The sequence below is a fragment of the Lemur catta genome, chromosome 7 (assembly GCF_020740605.2).
Source record: "Lemur catta isolate mLemCat1 chromosome 7, mLemCat1.pri, whole genome shotgun sequence".
Lineage (NCBI taxonomy): Eukaryota > Metazoa > Chordata > Mammalia > Primates > Lemuridae > Lemur > Lemur catta.
In genome coordinates this window covers 12,128,044-12,148,165 of record NC_059134.1, presented here as the reverse complement: position 1 = coordinate 12,148,165, position 20,122 = coordinate 12,128,044, and the positions used below count along the sequence as shown (strand labels likewise).

Sequence of the window (20,122 nt, the reverse complement as noted above, 5' to 3'; positions counted from 1 at the left end):
TATAAGCATTCCCTGCACATTCCCATCCCCAAGCCTCTCCGGCCTCACTCTGCAGATGGGGAAGCTGTTGGGCATGCCGCCCCAGGGGCCCAGACGCCTGCGAGGAATCAGCGGGATGGAATAGAATGACAGCGTAGCATAGGCTGACACTTGGTATTTGTGTGACCTTGGCTGGTGACTCGCTCATTTGTCCATTCATTCATCCACTCATTCATTCATTCAACAAACACTGTTTGAGCACTTGCTCTCTGCCGCGTGCCAGGCACTGAGGACACACTGGGGAACAGAACGGATGCAGTCCCCGCCTTTATAAACCATGGTCTAGAGAGGAGGGAGAGATAAAACCAGCAGTAACTTTACAATAGAAGGACTCACAGTGGTAGGAAACAGAGGCCCGGGACAGAGGACTTGCATAATAAACAGCAGGCCTCTCCTACTCTAAAGCATCAAGGATGATCTCCCGGGAAAGCAATATTTAAGCTGAGCTCTGAAGGATGGGAAGGATGTTGAGGCAGAAAAAAAATATGAGAGGATCAGAAATTTCCAAGCTCAGGTAACCTGACAGGTGAAGCCCTTGAGGAAGGAGAGAACGTGGTTTGTCTGAGGAACTGAGATTGTCCAGAGTGACTGACGCTGAGAGCCGGAAGGGCAGAGAAGCGGAGATGAAGCTGGTTCGGGAAGTGAGGCCAGATCATGGCCTCGTGGACCATGTGAGGGAGTTTGAACTCCAGTATTCTAGAGTCAACCGGAAGCCAACATAGAGTTTTAAGCAAAGCACAGATCAGATCACGCTTGTTTGACACCTACCCTGCCTACCTCACAGTCCCTTGGTGAGGAATTAATGAGACCAAAGGAAAATTTTCTAGGCAAGCCACAAAGCATGAGACTGCTACTACATTTGGTAGAACCATTAGCAAACTCCCAAGTGTGGTAAAACAGCATTTGTAAATTCCCCAGAAATAAAGTTTCAAGAATCACCCTCAGGCCATTACAGACTGTCCCTGGAAGTACCAACTATCCTAGTTTCCTCCATGTTGGATTCAGTGTGCAAATCCAATTGTCACTTATCATTTCCCACGAACACGCAAGCAGCCGGCCCAATCAATGCCCTGTGTCCTAGTGCATCGATTCATCATGGCCTTTCCAGGGGTCTCTCTGCACAGCATCTCTGCTCATTAAAGGGAGTGTGCCTGCATCCTAAGGATAATGCTTTGCACTCACCCGGCACATTGCCCAGGGGCGTCTCAAAGCATTTTGCAAACATTTAATTAAGTTAGTCTAATGACTGCAGGGAACTCCCCAGCCTCTCAACACCAAAGGGTCTGGGTCAGGGGGAGGTGATGGGAGACGAGTGCAAACCCTGCCTCTAGCGCCCACCGGCTCTGGGGCACAGAGCGAGTGGGCAGACTCGCAGGGGGTCTCCACATTCACACACGTGTGCAGCCGTGTCTGGCACAGCAGCACATGGGCCTGTTGCCACATGTGCCCATAGGGAGAGCACCAAGGCTGGGGGCCACAACTAGAGTTCTGAAAGGGCAGCAATCGAAGACAAGAGGAAGGGGTTGCGGATGTGACGTTGAGAGCAGCTAAACTCTGGCTTGCGAGTGCCTGTGCAGAGTATGTGGTTGCGGGAGCTGGGGCCGGGGGTCGGGGGGACAGATCTGTGACCGGCCAAGGGGTGGTGAGGGTGAGAAGAGGGAATGTCCAGTCTCACACCTGTGGGAAGGTAATAGTAAGCACGCTCATCTTCAAGTTTATCTCTGCTTTAGCGTTTCTTTCTGCTCCGTTCTCAGAGCTACTGAGCCCTACAAATAGCGCCGTCTTGGGGTCTTTGGTGAGCCGTGTAGAAATCTAGCAAGCGGAACTATATCCATGCCCTGCTGTGGTACTGCCTCCCTGCCCCAGGGGGAAAGGCAGAGGCCTCCAAGATTTTACAGATAGGAAGCAAATTTTAAGTCCGAGTCTCCCACCAACAGCACAAAAGGCGAGAGGAACAAACGTCCTCGGGACCTGGCGCTGCACTGAAGGATCAGGTCCAGAAGGACAGGGAGAGCAGAGCGGGCCCAGGGATGCCAGTCCACCCAGCCCTCCCAGTCCGGGTCTGGAAGGTGCCTCTCAGCATCCCCAGGTGCTAACACCCCCTGCTTCTGACAGCCGGGCTTGTCAGCAGCCACGAACCACCTGGGGGCTGACACTTGAGTTCACTGACAGGCCTGGCGGTTTGCTTCCATCCCTCCTCTCCCCCCAGCCGCAGGCAGCTGCGGTGCACGGCAGCAGTCCCTCTGCAGACAGGGCTGCAGGCTGGTGGCCCCTGTCCGGTGAGCCTCAGGAAAGCCAGAGCCCACGGGCCGAAGGTGATCACGGGCACAAGAAGCCACTACATGGAGGTCCAGCTGCCCAGGGCTGATGTACAAGTCCACGTGCCTAGCACCCTGTCACAAATATCGCAAAGCAATGTTGTGGGAGACCAAAGGGTCATGCCTGATGCCCTCGTTTTCCACAGCAGAAAACCAAGGCCCAGGAAGCTCAAAGTCAGGATGCTTATTCCACTGGGGTCAAAAAGAAAGAAAAAGCTGAATAATTCCCTGTTTTACTGGATTTAAGATTTTTGAGATGGAAGAATTTTTTTAATTAATGTATTTTGTTTAACCAAAACCTATATAAAGTCCTCTTGAATAAAGGAATGGGTGGGTTGTATTTTGCTAATTTTCATCACTGTAGCAAAGACATCTGAGAGTCAGTAGGGCTCTACCCTGTCCTCCTCCTTTGTCCATAATGAGGAATGTCCTCTCCCTTTCTGCATGTGTGAGCAGCCTTCTCTCTTTGCCCTATGCCTGGGAGGCCAGGATGAGTCTTTTTATGACAGAAATTCAGAAATGTTTACCTTGTTATCATCTAACCTAGGTTTTTGGCTACTCTGTCCAGTTGGAAACAAGGAGTGTACATAGCTGGAACCCATTCTGCAGATTGGTAAGCTGAGACTCAGAGAATGCCTTGAACCAACCAAACGAACCTCAAAGAGCAACTAATCAAAGACTCGAACTTCTCAGCTTTCGGCATGCTCAGAGGCTCGGGCAGAGTCCCAGCTGATGGCAAGTGCGCTCTGCCCCGGGAGCCCTGACACAGATTTGAGGCTGTAACCATGAGGGGTAGATCCCAGTGGCCAACGTGGGACACCCAGGCCCAGAGCTGCTAGACAACAAATGCAGGCAAGTGCCAGCTGTTTAAGGAATCTCCTTCTGTAATTTTCTAGGTTACAGGGGATGTGGCCCAGGGTGCTAAGAAGGAAAGAAAGCAGGAAGGCGGACAGGACTGAAGCAACACGGAGAATCTCAAGCCACCCAGAGTCTCTGATTAATCCCAGGCTGAGTGATGCCGCCCAGCTCCGGGCTACTGAGGAAGCCGTCTTTATGAGGCAGCAACACCTGTCTCCTGCTCAGCGCCTGCTGTCGCCACTGGGCCAAAGCTGAATGCGGACAGAAGTGGCCTGACCTTATTAGCATGTCAATCATTTTTAAGGGATTGGGGGCCACATGATAGCCTTCGGGGAGGGGGCATGAATCTGTGATTGGCTGAAGGGTGATGAATGAGGTCTCGGCCCTGACCAGACTCTCGGTCCTCATTCCTGTCTCTTCCTTGGTCAGTCTGGGGCTCAGGTTCTCCCACTTGATCCCTCGTGCACGCCAAGCAGTTCTAGCAGGTTCCTCAGCCTGCCGGTGAGAGGGTCGGGGGAAGGGAATTTGCCAGAACTTGGCTGTAGAGCCCTCCCCCAGATCTTACCCCAAAGCCAAACATCCCAGCCCAAAACCCTGAGATTTCAGGACTTCACTGAAGGAATAAAGATGGAAGAAACTGTGTGCTGAGGAAGGAGGAACCCTAAGCCTCAGGGAAATTTCTGTCCAAGCCCAGGGTTTTCTGGCCCTAAGCAGACAAAGTGTGGGAGATGAGGCTACTGCCAAGAGTCCAGGCTTGCAGATCTGTGCACGGGGACACAGCTCGGTCCAGGCTGGGCAAATGAGGCCTCCTCACAGCTACCTTCCCTGCTCAGAGTCATAGGACAGAAGACTCAAGCAGGGTGGGCTGCAGAGGAGCGGGCAAATTTGAGGAAAGAAGCCCCCCAGGTTAGCAATCCTCCTGTCAGCGAGCTGGACCCCTGGCAGGCCTCGGGCTGCCTGCTGCTTCCAGAACTGAGCCTCCTCACCCCCACCCCGCCTGCCCCACGGCCACCATTCTCAGAGCTAAAGGAGAAAAAGGACAGGCAGAAGACAGGCTTTGACCCCAGAGCTGCAGGCCGTAGACACTGCTTTTTAAACGACAGACAAAGTGGCCTGGAAGTCATCGGAAGGACCTGAGATGCTGGTAACAATGTTTCTGGCAGAGATGGGGGCAGGGACTCCACACTTTAATCTGCCTCCTCCCCCTAGGTGGCTCTGATGCAAATGTCCAGGTGTCACTTCTGTATTCCCACCCTATTCATCTTCCCACAGAGCCTCCAGACCCAGGGCAGACCCCGTCTCTCCTCCTACTTGGGAGAACAAACTCACTCCCCCTGTCTCAGGCTGTTCCCCTGGCGTGACAATCAGCCTGGCACCCTCAGCCCGCTGCCTGCCTTAGGTGTGGGCTCCTCACTGTCTCTCCACTGGTGACCATCTTTCCCATCCCAGAGATTCTGCTTAGAAAAGCAATTTATGGCCATCAGTCTCCCCCTGGAAGGCACCAGACGACAACAGCATTAACCTTAAAATTATTCTGGGATGGAACCGTGTTTTACCAAGAAATAGAAAGCTGCAGAATAAAACGGCGTGGAGGCCTAACCAGGTCAGGGTTGCATTATTGCATTAGCCTTCCGTCTTTAGACGCAGGGAAACTAAATGGCTAACAAGCTGGTATTAATCCCGATGGGAGAAAAAGCATCACTTGAAAAAAGAAGAAGAAGCTCTAAGCTATAGCAGAGGAGGTGAAAGAGACGAGAAGGAAGTCACAAGCAAGCCACTGCAGCTCATCAGAAGTTTCAGACCCAGCCAGGTTCCATTTCCCACGGGAACCCCTGCAGATGTGATGTTTTCTTTCACTCTGCTTACACCTTCTAACGCCAACTTTTCCTGCCCCCTGTTCTGGATCTCTCCTGCCAGGTTCCTGGCACAATTAGCATAAGGAGCAGGTGACAGATTCTGTGCAAAGACCGGACACCGGGCTGTGCCTGGCCCTCCCCAGAGGACCCGGGAGGTAGCTCAGCATCAGCAGCCACCAGGTAGCTCAGCATCAGCAGCCACCAGGCAGCTCAGGAAGCTCAGACCCAGGGGCTCAGGAAGCCCGGGTTCATTCCCCTTCCACACAGCCGGCTGTAGGTTTGGGTGCTTCTCCTGCAAGAAGCTCTGCCTGCTCCCCACCAAGGCAGTGAAGCTGTGCTTTAGGGTGCCGTGGGACCCCTAGAGGGAGATATCACCCAGTTCCTGACTTCCTTCAGGGTGCACTGCAATGCAGCTTCTGCCGACGGGGGCTCACTCCCTCCCCTTTCTCAAGTGTAATGCTCTGATTTCTGCCGTGAGGGGCGCATCCACACAGCCAGGATTCCCTCGGGGTGGGGGTCCCCATGCCTGCGCCGGCACCGGCACCGGCCCCGTGGGAGGAGGGGAAGCGGTGTGCGGAGGCCCCCAGGAGCTGCCGCCCAGGTCCAGCGGGGACTTGCATCCGCAGGAAAGTTCGTCTCCTGGCGCGGTGGGCCCAGGCACCCACCTGGCTCCCCTCTCAGGCTGGGGCAGTACTGAGCGCTCGGCCTGCTCTGCCTTCCCGCCCAGACAGCCCGTCCAGGCTGAACCCCCTACCAGGCTGCTGGAATTTGGAAGAAGAACAACAACTACAATCGCCACTCTGAACTTCTCAGCCTAAGACAAACATCCGGGAACGTGATTATGCAGAGCCCATCTCTGCTTGAAAAAGTACTATCTTCAAAAGGCATTACAAAACATTAGTGGCTGGGTTTCTTTTTTTAGCCGATCCTCCCTGCTTTCTTCCCAGTAAACTTCCATTTTTCTGACTTCACTTTGGCAGTTTAGGAGCACTTAGGGAATTATGTTCTTAAAACCAAAACCAAAAAAAATAAAAATAAGAAAACCACCTTACCAAGTGATTCTGAATATAAAAACATTAAATTGTGTGTTTTACCTATAAAAAGACAGGTAAGGTTTAAGAATCTGAGCATTCATGTCTTTGTATATATGTATGGGAATTTAGATTTATGCTAATCCTTAACCCAATACATGCATCTCAATTTGGGAAAAAATAAATAAATCCTAACTGGGCTGGGGTTTAGCATGGAAACCCCACAGACCCTTTGATGCTGCCTAAAACCTTGGCAAGCATAACCTAGCCCCTTCAGCATTGTTTGAAAGGTGCCTGCGGGCATTCAGTGTCTGCTTGCAAAGGAGTCCTGTGCAATTATCAAATCTATTAAGACACCTTGGATTTTGCAACGCTGCCACTACGCTTATTTTAGTAGGACTGCAGCATCTTACCTGTGTCACTGCAGATTTGTTTTCCCCAAACAAGTAACTGCTGTGAGAGGTAGGATCACATGTAAACCACTGGGCAAGGTAGGGGAGGGGCTGAGGAGATTCAGGTAAATCCAAATTCATGGTCCAGATTCCCAACCTTCCCTCAGTAGAGACATTCCAAATTCTTCAAGGAAAATTCACATTTCTAGTGTGAGGAGTAGGAGGGAGAAACTGAGAGGATTCTGAATTTCAAGGGCATAATCTGCCCATTTGGTGGAAGGATAAAGAAAGGATGGGAGGCAGTAGGAGGGCTGTGCAGACAAGAAAGGCAAGGCAGACTCAGGAGCAGGGAAGGAATGGGGCGAGGAAGGCGTCCGGGGGGAGTGAGTAGGGGCAAGCGGCAGGAGAGATCGGCAAACAGGGAGGAGGAACGGAGGGAGGGGAGAGAGGGAAAGGGAGTGGAGGGAGAGAGAGAGGAGAGACAGGGAGGAGAGATGGGAGATGCAGAGATCTAGACCTACTGAGAGACAGAGAGAGACCAAGACTGAGAGAGGAAGAAGGATTCAGGTCCCAACACAGGCGGCAAGAAGGATTTACAGCTAGGAGTTGAAACCTCTCTTCTCCTACCCCCGGGACCACAACTGGTTAATGCCAGTTGGTGCCTTTTGCAGAAACAGCAGTGCCTCACAGCACGGTGCAGATCTTGAACCCAGCTCACCGGGTCCCCCGGAATAGAGCAAATCCCGTGCTGGAAGCATCGGCGTGCGTGTGAGTGAGCGAGCGAGTGTGTGTGCGTGTGCACAGCAAGCCCACCTCTCACTCACAGGCATCTCGCACTCCCCTCCTCACCCCTTCCTCCTTGCCTCTCCTTCTTCCCCTGCCTCTTCTGCTCAGGCAGCGCACAATCGCCCCAGGAAAGCACCCTTCCCTGGTACCTGGGATGAAGAGCAGGGCAGTTGTCGCGGAGAAGACGACCCAGTAGGCGGGATGGTACATCTCGACGCTGCGGTGCTCTCAGCTGCCGGGTTGCTACTGCTTCTGCTGCTGCTACCGCTGCTGCCTTCCTCTGTGCTGAATTCTGAGCAGGTTTAAATCCAATGTTTGCAAAGGGAGGGAGAGAGCAGGAGAGAGAGCGCGCGAGAGATGGGAGCAGGCAGGCAGCGTCTCTGATTTTTTTTCTTGCACATACACACAACTGGTAAGAATCATCAGCACCAATCTGCACAGGGCTCAGAGCAGACCTCCTCCAAGGCACGCATTGGCTCCACTCTCCTGAGCGACACAAGGAGACTTTCCTGTTTGGAAGGATTGACTCCGAGGGGAGTTGAAGCCTGCCCCTTACTCACCCCCTCGCCGGGAGCCCAGCCCTGGCAACGGTAGCTGTGTGCGTATGCCAGGGTGGGGCTCCCATGGGCGCACACCCGCTCCTTGGTGGGCAGTGGGGAGGGCCTGGCGCTGCTGGTTTAGACCTTACCCCAGCAGGGCTCCGGGCACACCAGTAAGGGAAGGCTGCTTCTTGGCAGAAATGTGACCAATGCTCATGCCAATTCCTTATCATTCTTCCTTCTTCCTGGTCCCAGGCAGGGATGCAGCAGGAACTGCAACCCACAGGACGAGCTCAGACATATAAACCTGCACCCCACTCCCCCATTCGGCCATTAAGAGCACTTGGAAGCAATTTGGCTTTCCCAGCGGGAAGATGGGCATGTTAAGGTTTTTTCACCAAAGATTCTAGGAGAATTGGCCAGTTCCCCACAATTAGAGCATTCTGAAACTCTACCAAGACAAGATGCTATAGAAGCCCAAACAACTGCTATGACTGCAGCACAGACAGGGATATATTCAGACTAGATCTCAAGGAGGCAGCAACTCGCTAAAGTCATTGGAAATCAAGGCCACAGAAGGATACTTGTGGCTTTCTGCCTTCCTTTTTTTTTTTTTCCCTATCTTTTTTTGCTTTTCCTTTTCACAGTCCAATGGGAACAGCAGTTCATACAGACAGTATTTCTGGGTGTGGAAACCTCAGAATTTTCCCCTCCTCTAAAAAGGCTTGCCCTAAATAAAGTGTGCTTAGGAGTGGCACGCATTGCTGGCTGAGTAACACCACCAGTGAACTAGACTCTGAACTTGGAGGATCTGGCAGAAGAACAGCACTGGGTATTACAGAAGGGCTAAGCTGACTCTTCCTGTCTCAGGGTGCCCTCCGGAAACCCCCCACACTGCTGGGCTCCCTTCCCACCTCAGGTGTGTGGCTGCCTGGAGGTCTGTGAGTGGCTTTCCATGCAGGAGCGTTCCTCCCTTCTCCTTCACAGCAAATTCCAGTGCTTTCCCAAGTACCTGCTCTGTGACAGGTGTTCACGTGATTATTGCAGTCAATCCTCCACGGAGTCCTGCCCGCGGGCATCATTGCCCCTCTGTTTCCATAGGCTGAAACTGAAGTCCACAGAGATTCAGCAACTTGCTAAAGGGCACACAGCTAAGGACAGCCAGGATTCAAACCCAGGTCTGTCCTCCTGAAAAATCCACACAGTTGCTACCAAGCAGCCAATTGCCAACAAGTTATTTAGGGATATCTGAACTCCTCCCTTTCTGCATAACAAAGTTTGGTTGCTTTTAAAGAAATAAAATGGTTGATTACTTCCCTCCTTGTAAACAAGTTAGAAAACTTCAGTGGTCAAATAGAAAACACATGATGATGGTATCATTCTCTGGCTCTTAGGGAATACCTATTTAATATAAAGTCATTTTTTTCAAGGCTGGAAATATGAAGAATATCATTTGTTCTTGTCTTCAAGCATACGATATACTTGAAGAGATTGGCCAAAAATTAGCATTTGTGAATTTGCAAATGTACATAAAATAGGGCACCCGCATACTAAGTATTAAAGTCAAATTCTATGTAGCCAATCCTTGCAAACATGCCATTCACAAGCAAATTGATCTGTGAATCCTTTGAACCATGCTGGAATCCTACAGAAGTTCAGAGGAATTACCACACCTGGCTTGCAGTGGGTGGGAGGGGTTGGATGGGTCCTAGACATGCAATGGTGTCTCAAGGAGGGGGCAGGGCAGACACAGGCAGACCCTGCAGGGAAAAGCTGGGAGATGAGAAGGACCTTGGATCCTAGACCAATGATTCAGAAATTCCCTATTGCTGCTGGGAAAAGTTAATTTCTTTTTGAGCAGGGGAGTGCTGTGAATGAGGGGGAGTTAATTTATGGAAATTAATTTGGGTGAAGTGTACAGGATGGATGGAGGCAAGCATACTTGTTCGGAGGTATGGCCCAGGTTTGATAGATTCAGAACCGGGAGGCGGCAGTGGAAGAGGAACACAAGGAGGCCGTGTGTGAAACGTGGGAGCGTCAGCAGGACCTGGTGACTGATGGCATCGTGTGAATCACAGACACCGTGTGTTCACTGTCAGGCCTAAGGTTTCTAAAAATATCATCACTTAATCCCTAGCCTTGTCCTCCAAGAAGGTGTACTTATGCCTTTTTGAGAGATGAAGAAACCAAGATTCAGAGAGGTTAGGTAATTTAGGTTAGGTCACACAGCTAGTTAGTGACACAGCCAAAATTCAAACCCGGGTTTTTCTGCTTCCAAAGTGAAAACCTCCCCAAAGAGAACTTATAATATTGAGCACTATCATTTTATTGAATATCCATGTAAACTAAAAATAAAATCCTAAGCCATCCTGCTAACTAAATAGATCCCCCTCTTGGATTAGGGGACCACAGAAAAACCTTAAAAACGAGTTCCCAGCTGTGAAGGGAAGGGAGATCGGACGTGCCTAGTCATACCTCCTCTCTTTTGGAGTTCAGACACAATTGACAAGCATTAATGTTAAAATAGAGATCATAAAACTGACTCTTTGTGACAATAAGATACTAAATTATTAATAGGACCTAAGACAGTGCAGTGGCCAAAATTAAATCACACCTGCAGGCCATCAATTTGCTTAACTGATCACTTGAGTCAGTATGTAGTGGCTTGTCTCTAATTAACAGACTTCCTTATCTTAACTTAAAACATTCCAAGCCTTTGGACAAAACATTATTTTTTTTAACTAATTACAAATCAAAAAATCTCTGAACCCACCTATAACCTTTAAGGCCCCCGGCCCCTGCTTTGAGATGTCCCGCCTTCTCAGGCCAACCCAATGTACACCTGACATGTATTGATTTATGACTTTATGTGGAATTTTTGTCTCCCTAAAATGTATAAAACCAAACTGTAACCCGACCTTTATTGGGCCAGTCTCAATCCTAGGAATTTCGTGGAGATTTTCTCCTAATTCTCACTGGACCCTTACCGCCAGCCCATTTCACAGATGGAGAAATACACCAGGTTATAGAAAGTCCCAAGTCGCTCCTCCAAGATTAATAAGCACCAGAGAAATCTAAGTCTTTCCTACTTCAAAGTTTATGTTCTTTCACTTTTCCCTGTCAGCTATATTTTTGTTTTAAAAACACCCATTTTTTCTGCCAACCCCTGTCCTAATACACACACAAACACACACACATACACACACACCCTGAACCTCTTAATTAAATTCACATTTAACAAACTTCAATGTATATCAGGAAATAATTTATTTTTAAAAATATGTATGCCTAATAAAATCTTTCTGAAGGAAACACATAAATATGTATTTTCACTGATAATTCTTCTCGGTCTATTATATGATTAAAACATATGTCTCTTTTATTTAAAAAAAGTAGAGGAAGAAATGTATAATGCATATTTAATCAATAGATGGCACCAACTCTGAAAAGAGATATTACGGTCTACTGGGTCTATTTAAACATCTTAAAAAAATACAAATACAAATAAAAATGCTTCAATGCATATTTACTAGAGGGACGGTTCTCTTCTCTGGGGTAAATAATATGCAATTTTATACCTTCTGTGAATCTTTTTTTTCTTCCTCCAAAGCAAACAAAATCATCAAAACTGTGTTTAAATAGCAATAAGGTAGGGGAACAAACCAACCGAGACCGGGCAATTGTGCGGGGAGCTGATTGTCACATTTTACTTCTGCCTGGACTCCTTTCCTCTCACAGCTTCTTAGAGGCAGATGGGAAATGGGAATGCCAGTCAGGGTGGGTCCCCCTGCCATCAGAGGGGCCCCTGTCATCAGAGAAGCTGGGGCCCTAGTCCTGCCTATTGCCCTACTAGCTGTGTGACCTTGGGCAAGGGTACGGGGACTCCCTCTGATCCACATTCTGTTTCTTTTTTATACAGAGCACATGAATGAAGTGATTACCTTTTAGTACTTCACATACTCATTCATTCATGAAACAAGTATTTATTACAAATCTACTCTTGGCCAGGTACATACCTACTAGGTGTGATAGGAAGCAAGATAAGACTGTCCTCTTCCATCCAAAATTCACAGAGTAATGGAGGAGACAAACATTATATCGTTAATCTTATAATCAATGACGGTTGTGGCAAGTGCGTGTAGGAAAAGTACAGGTTGATAGGAAATCGGGAAACACAACTAACACACCTGGGGAGGGCACAGAGTGTGGGGGCTGCCCTGAGGAGGTGACTTCTACGCTGGGATCCCAGCAAGAGCCATCCCCAAGGAGGAAAAGCTAAGATTTTTCCTGGCAGAAAAAAAACATCAAGTGCAAAAGCCCGGAGCAGGGACTGGACCTGTGTAGACACTAAAAGTTCTTTAGTGCAATTCACATTCACCCAACCTTTTACTGAATTAAACTCTACAGTAAATAATGTTAAGATGATGGATTAGTGCACTTGGAGCCTCGAGATGGGACAGGAAGGATGAAATTTTAGATATTGAAACACTGGGATTTTTTGCCGACAAAAAATAAAAAGGGGAAGATGATAAAACCTTACAGATTAAAATCTGACTCTGCCACTTATCTCTCAATATTCCAAAATGAACTGGAGCCTCCCAGGCTGTAAGTGATTCCCTACGAGCAAGTTAAAGACCCTGGGAGGCCCATTAACTCCTTTAAATCACATAGGTGCCATTGAGTTCAAAGGAGCAATAATTTATTAAATGACTGGCTTATGACTAGAAGAATAAGCCTTTCTTCTGAAGTCAGAGACTCACTTACAATGAGTCACTTCTACCTCTGGACTCAGATCTTAATCTATTTCTGATACTTCCCCAAACTTTTAATATGTTCACAAAACATCTCAGTCATGCCCAAGATACTGTAACTGGCTCTATGAACAAATTTCAATGACCCCTGTATGATTTTTTTATAATTCTCTCACTTAACTAACTACTGGACCTTTCAGTTGTTTCCCAGAAACGGTGGATTTTCTGCAAGACAAAGGAGCTGAGATTCTGAAGGGCCCTGGGCAGACTTCCTAAACCCAAGATTCACCAACCCCATAACCACCCCCAGAGCACACAGCCCCTTGTTAGTTACACCACGACCTGCCCCAAGGCACGTGGCCCCTCCTTTAAAAGCACCAGAGAGACCGACTGAGGCAGCTTCTCCCAACTCTACTGTATTAAAAATTTTTTCTTCCTTGGCAATCCCCATTGTCTCAATATTTGGATTTTTGTACAATGAGCAACTGGCCCTAGACTGAAACCCCCTTGTGATTTTGACAATAGTTTTAACAATAACTGCCATTGATGAAACACCCACCGTGTGCCAATTTTCCTGCGAGGTGGCTTGCACACCCCATGGCTTCTCTTCACACCAATCTCTTCCACGAAGTAGATGTTACAACACACACTTTACAGACACGTAACTGGGATTTGCCCAAGGCCACACAGAGCACTGGCAGAGCTGAGCTTCATCCAGAGTTGTCTTATTCCAAAGACCAAATTCTTTCCAACCTCCCTCAAAGATCTTTGATGCACTCACATGAAGTCATCGCAAGATTTGCTACTCAGGTGTTAGTGTCACATATTTTTTAAAATTTAAAAACCTTAATCATAGTAATACATTACATGGTTTATCGGGTTACTGGGTTACCAGTACTAAGTGGTTAAGATTGAAAACAGCTCTCCAAATCCCACTCCACAGAAGCAGCTACTCCCAACTCTCTGGCTATTTCTTACAGTATTTGCTTCCTTATTTCTTTTAAAGATGAGCTTATTTTTCCATTTCTTGATTTAATAATTATTAAAATATCTATTGACTCCCTGCTACAGAAGATGAGGATTTAGCCCCATTCACCACCAACCTCACACCTCTTCTCCCTCCCTTAACTCGATATAAATAATGGCACAATGTTTGATTCCATCAATACTTGGCATTGACATTGTTATGACTATTAAACTATTGTCTTTCTCATGCAACTTTTTGCTTTTCCTGGAGATAACATTTGCCTTTTTGTTTCAATTGCTTAATTTTCAATGGATTTCCCATTAAATCTCCCCAAACTTCCTGCAAAACTCTAAAATTTCTCTCAGTATAGTCGAATAAATTGAGTCATCTATTAGTATCATGTTTTAAAGGCATTCCCTAGAACCTCCCTTCACCCGGAGCTGCAGCTCTTGTCTGGGACCTCCTTTTACTAAAAACGTGCAATGGCCTGTGTTTCTCCCTTGTTTTTTGGATCTAGGTTTTCTTCTCCCTTGGTGCACTTCCTTGTTTTAACGCAACACCTCTTTTTATCAGTTGCTGAGAAATAATACAAAGGTGATCATTTGAGAGGACCTTGCACATTTGAAAATGGCTTTACTTTTACTTCATGCAACTTATATATAACGAGTTCAGCTGCAAATCAAATTCTAGCTTGAAAATGAGTATCTTCCCCAAATCTTAAAGCCATGTTTCCATTTTCTTCTAAGTTTAAGCATTGCTGTAGAAAAGTCTGATGAATGTCAATTTAAGTTTCTTTGTATGTGAAACGGCATTATTATCTCTCAGTAAACATTGAGGGCATTCTCTTTTTCCATGGCTTCTCCAAATTTCATAAAGATATTTCTTAATGTAGATCTGTTTCCTTTCATGGTGTCAGATACTGTTTCAATATGGAAAATTTCATGTCCTTTGACTCTGGAAATTTATAATATTTTTTTGTATTTCAAATATTTGTCTTTGAAATGTTTCTATCCTCTATTTTATTTGTCCTTTGTTTGTAAAATTCATTTTAAAAAGATATTAGAGCATCTGGATTTTTTATATATGTATTTTTTCCTCATCCCTTTTTCATCAAGATGTCCTTGACTTTAACTTCTTCTACTGACTTTTAAAAAATTATACTAGCAAATTATTAATTTCAAGTGGTCTTTCCTGTTGTCTGATGTTTTTTTATAGTGCTCTACTCTTGTTCCATGGTCACGATATCTCTTATCTCTTTCTAAGGATACTAATTAAGGCTTTGTAAGTTTCCTTTTGCGTTCAATACAGACTCCATTTCCTCAGAGTCCTGTTTTCTTTTTTCCCCCTCAGTTAGGTTCATCTTTGGCTTTTATGTAGGAAAACTTCCTCAACTGTCTGGTGATCTTTGGTTTTCCTTTTATATTTAAGAGAAAAGCATTTACAGACTGGTATCTCTGTGCTCATCTGTGGAGTTTATCTACTGGCAGGCCCTTTACAGGCCCTCAGGGGAGGGGCCGGCCGGCCGGCCCTGGGATCCTTGCCCTCAAATGCCAGTAGTCCAGATCCTGAGCCAGACTGGCTTCTCCACAGACTCCTTCGTTGTCTTGCCAGGACGGTAAAATTCTGGCTTCTGCCATGAGGGAGGAAGACCCAGAGGGTTTTGCCATCCTGGATGGAGACTACCAACCTCTCTGTTTGCAACAGGACTCCTCAGCTCTCTCCTGCAGCTGAGACCGGAGCCTCTCTTCTTAATTCCTCAAAAAGTGAACTGGTTCATGCTAAAGTGGGAGGATCAGAGAGCTCTGGGGGGTGAGGGGGAGTGTCTAATACATTCAACCAATCCTGTTTCCAGCCCTCCCATTTCTGTCTTGCAAGGTACCCTGTACCTCTCAACCCTAGTCTGTCCTGGCTTCAGTGGTAGAAATCTGTGTACTCCCATCTGCCACGTCCCTCTGCAGAATCGTAAATTTCAGCTTTCCTTACTACATCAGTTACTACTCATGCTTTGCCCCACCCAAGAAAAATTCCATCTCCCACCCATTTTTATTTCCTCTTCCTTTTTTTTTTTTTTTGTCCTTTTTAGCCCTTTGTTATCATTTTTGTGAGATTAGAGGAGGCACGGCAGGTCAGCCCTCCAGGAGTAACTGCATCTAGTGCAGGCACCTAGCAGCTGCGACGTAGAAAAGATGACAAACATCATTCTCAAAACACCTGGAATATCAGGCTGTTTCCAGGACAAAACTAAAGTCCTCCATGAACGGGAGTCACTGAAATATGAGCTACCCTTGCTCATGTGCACGTCGGAGACTTGCACATTTATAATGTCATTTATTTGCTTCACCCCATGTGAAGTGACACACAGGAGGGCTCAATTAACCCCACTTCCCAGACAGAGAAATAAGGCAGAACTGACATGAAAAGATATGCCCCAAATCACAGCAAATCAAGGATGGAGCCAGGTCTAGAACACACATATCCCGGCACTTAGGCCTTTCCTATCAGCCAACCCCATTTACTGACGACCCTTTCAACTATTGTTGTTGTTCACTCACGGCTCACATCACCATAAAGCCTTTTGTTTAGATATGCCTGGTCCAATATTAACTAAGTACTGAAGAAAATGGCACCACATTTTCACTTTTGTATGCAATTTTTCCCCTCAGAACATCTCTCAACCAAGAGTTGAAATATCTTACGTAGTGGGGAGAGGGAGTTATTACCCCTTCTCTGAGGCAAAGAGCAGGAAGGAAGAGCAAGAAAGATGCCACACCACAGGTAGTGAGCAGGCTCGGCCAGTGTCAGCTCCAGTCCCTGCCCAGAGCGCCACCCGCTGTCTTGTCACCGGATTGGTCTCCTTTTCTCCTCTCTTGTAGTCTCCCCTCCTATTTCCTGTTCTTTCCTCCCTGCATGCAGGGCCCTCTCCCCACCCTTCTCTAAATGAAAAGGCTACTCTTCTCTCCTTGACATCTTGTTAGACTGTGAATACACATCTATTGATTTGCATTTGGTGGAAGAAAAAGAGAAAGGGGGGTGGGGGAGTAAAGAAAAAGGAAAACACACAGGCACACATTCCCTGACTTTGAGGCTTCCAGGGGGACATGCCCAAGCAATGGCAGAGAATTTTAACTGCTGCGTCTCTTTCTGCCTCCCAGACCCTCCAGCCTCTCCATCGCACCAGCTGCTGCCTCGCTTCACCCAGCCAGGCCCAGGGCTCTCCGCTGGGAGGGAAGAGCTCGGCTTCACCCCTCCTCCCCTCCCTCGTTCAGGGATTGCTGACACTGACCCTTTGTGCAAGGCTCCAGACCAAAATAAGTTTTCTTGCAGGATGGGAGCTCAGGGAAGGCAGGAGACCTTGTTGTCAGCAAAGGCTGGCCCCAGAGACTGCATGACAGTGACTTCAATGGTTGTGCTAGCTGCTTTTACCAATTTTAAAATAAAGCCCAGGTAATTAAAAAGCATACAAGTAGGGATCACACACCTAGGTTATGGTCCAGATTCTGACAGTTTCTAGTGGTGAGGTACTTCATTCTACATTCTTCTCTTCCCAGAGACCAACACATAGCACACGGAGAATGCACAAGTCTTTAAAAGGATTATACCCGGAATCCATTCCAAAGCTGCCCAGAGATGCAGGACAAGCTCTGCCTCGTCTCTGGCATCTTTGGGGTCCGGAGCTAATCCTTTGTGGATTAGTAAAAGTGGCCAAGGAATCACAGAGTTTATTACTTCAACTTAATATGCATCTATCTTTATGGAAAATTAAGTCAGCATCTAATCTTGGACCGTTTTAGCTTATTTTCAAGTAATATTTGCTGAGCATTCAGTCAGTAACTGTTACTGAACACCCACCATGCACACAGAGAAGCTGAGTCCACACAGAAGGTTGAGCCCTGTAGAAGGTGGACACTGGCCCGCATGCAGTATTCCACGTTCCCCAGGGAAAGGAGGAGCAAACCAAGTGACAAGTGTAACAGCCATTGGAGAGGTATGAACGGTCGTGCCAACGCACGGTGTTATTGCTGTGGTTGCTGATACGAAATCCTCCAGGCCCAGCAAAATCTGTGTGTTTCCCTAAGAATGCACTGACTATTAGCCAAAGATATTGGTGCCATTTAAATGAAATCAGCCAGCATGGTATTTTAAATAATCCCTGCTCTGGTTCAGTCCACATGCACACTGGACCGAGCAGTAATGACAGAGGAAAAAATAAACTTAAGCTACATCTGTTTGGACTGGAAATGGGGGCTGGCTCAAGACTGAAATGAATATGACTTCCGTCCTCAGTCGAGAGTCGCCTTGCTTCACAGCAGAGCCGCAGCACTTACGGGAAGATGCCCTCCTGCAAAATTAGATTCTTCAAGCTTCACTAGGTACCTGTGTTTGACACACTTGCTTCTGTTTTCAATATTTCCTTGAAGGATGTAAGCGCCTCTGAGGCCTCCAAAGTTCAGTGAAACTAAAGACCTGCAAGTTAGGATGTTAACCTAAAGATGCCCCTGCTCAGAAGTCTATACTATTGAACTGCAATTCTCACGGGGGGAAGTTGGGAAAAAAGCTTTTTGGCTTTTTTGCTTTTTTACTGAGTTACTGAGTGGGGCATGCTGGGTACTCCCTGGAATGAACAATGCTCTCCCAAATCTTTGTTACGCCTGGAACACAGGCGCTGATATAAAATGAGAATTCAGAGCGTGAGGAGAAGGTTTCCTGGACTTTGTTCTAGTAGAGCTTGGAGGAGAGTTTTGAATGGACTTGTGTTTCTTTTATTATCTTTAACATAAACTACACGGGTCTCTCATTACTTCCACCACTAACAAAGGTTTTGAATTTGCCAGGAAAATTGGGCCTCTGGCCCTCGCAACCCTGGGGCAAGGACGATGATTAAGTCGACAAATTTCAATGACCCTCAGCCTTTTTTCCAGATGAATCTCTTGTTGCCTGACATTAATATTTCCAGAGCCTACTTCACTGCATATATTCTTATCCAAAATGTGCGGCTGGAGAAAATAACTTCATTAATATTGTGGCAAAATGCTGAAACAGGAGGTCAGGGGGTCAGTTGTCACAGTGGAATCCACACACAAGAAATGGCCTCTGCTACCCAGGGCACCTCAGGCTCACTCAGGAACTCAGAGAATGTCATTACCATGTGTCCCTTTAGGAACCACCTGCCATCACAGCTCAGCCCTGGAACCCGTTAACACCCCCAGTCCTGAACGTTCCTGGGTCCTGAATGCACGAGAGTACACCCATAGGCCACTCCCTCCCCACCCCGACATGACAGCGCTGTTAGGTGGAACTCGATTAGTGGAGCCTTTTGCCAGGACCCGCGGGTGCCAGGGTCTGAGCTGAGGAAGACGGAGCCAGTCAGGCAGGCAGCAGCGGGGCCAGCCATGCCAAAGGGCACGCTTGACTCTGCATCTTCCTGGCCACAACCTTCGACCACCGTCAGCATCAAGAACCCACAGCTCTTGCACTCTGGTCTCTGACTGCAAAGAGGAAACATTTCTTCCACTGGTGCCTTCCTTAAAGGTGTCAGTAATCTCTCCAGCCACCTCCCAGGGAAGAAGGCTCACTCTCATACCCACGCTTCCAACGTCTGTCTTTCTGAGCAGAGTACGCCAGGTTGCAAACTGGCAGCCTGAGGGCCCGATGCGACTCTCTGACAAGTTCTCTATGTCCAACAGTATTTTTTTAACAAAGTATATTGCCAGTATTTAAACATCTGCTCATCCAGATTCTTAGTTTTTCGTGAAAAATTAGAAGACCTGGCCATGCTGATTCTTCATTCCATCAGAACAGAAATCGTGTGGAGGTCTCATTACCCCTCCTTACCTGCAGCCCTGTGGGGGCCTCTTCATCCATTTACATAAACTTCCCTCCTCAGACCTCCCCCGTTCCTGGGTATACACACGCCCACTATTTATTATAAGCTTAAACACAGAGAATACCTTTATCCCAATCCAAGAAAATTCCACCAACAGTTTAGAAATTATGCAACTTCCTCCCCCCAAGTAAGAGAAATAGCAAAGAGGTCATTTTGCAAGGGCTCAGTGTTAGACGCCTGGATATCTCAGCGTGCTGACCATGAAGCCTTCATTACATTTCTGCAATCAGTTGCGGATAAAGCCAGCCTCCCAAGAGGGACGTCATGTTCCAGGAAGCCTGGAAAAAGAGGAGCAGGTGGAAAGCCAGGTGTGACCTCCGTAGGCACCTGCAGGTAGAGGGGCCAGCAGAGCACAAATGAATAACGTAGGTCTCTCTTCCGGAGCAGGCCAGGGGCTTGAATACTAGCTGGGGGAAAGAGGAAGGCCCTGGAGGGGTTCCCTTAGTGACATTGAGACCTTTTTCCAGGACAGGAATGCAAAATGAGAGTAAAATGCTTCAGTGTGCCATGTTCAAGAAGGAGAGAAATCTGTTTTTAAAACAACCACCCCAGATACCCTTGCCTTATTTTCCATGATGCTTCATCACCTCCTTCTTAAGTACAAATTTTGTGGGAGATACTCTCAAATTTGAATGATGATATAAAGAAAAGTGGCTCATAAGGATGGAGAGAAAAGAGAGAAGGAGGGAGAGGGAGGGTAC

General features: G+C 47.4%; 1 protein-coding gene across 2 annotated transcripts in view; it reads right to left on the bottom strand.

Annotated features, from left to right (window-relative positions):
* Positions 1-7,640, bottom strand: part of OPCML (opioid binding protein/cell adhesion molecule like) — a 1,045,970-nt gene extending 1,038,330 nt beyond the window's left edge. Inside the window, exon 1 of one of the 2 annotated variants that reach the window (XM_045555653.1) lies at positions 7,430-7,640. Coding sequence is in view for 1 of the 2 variants with exons in the window: in XM_045555651.1 (XP_045411607.1) it covers positions 7,430-7,490 (61 nt within the window). In the remaining variant the exon portion in view is untranslated. The remainder of the gene's footprint in view (positions 1-7,429) is intronic. The other variant, XM_045555651.1, reaches the window with a different exon arrangement.
* Between the last annotated feature and the right edge of the window lie 12,482 nt (positions 7,641-20,122).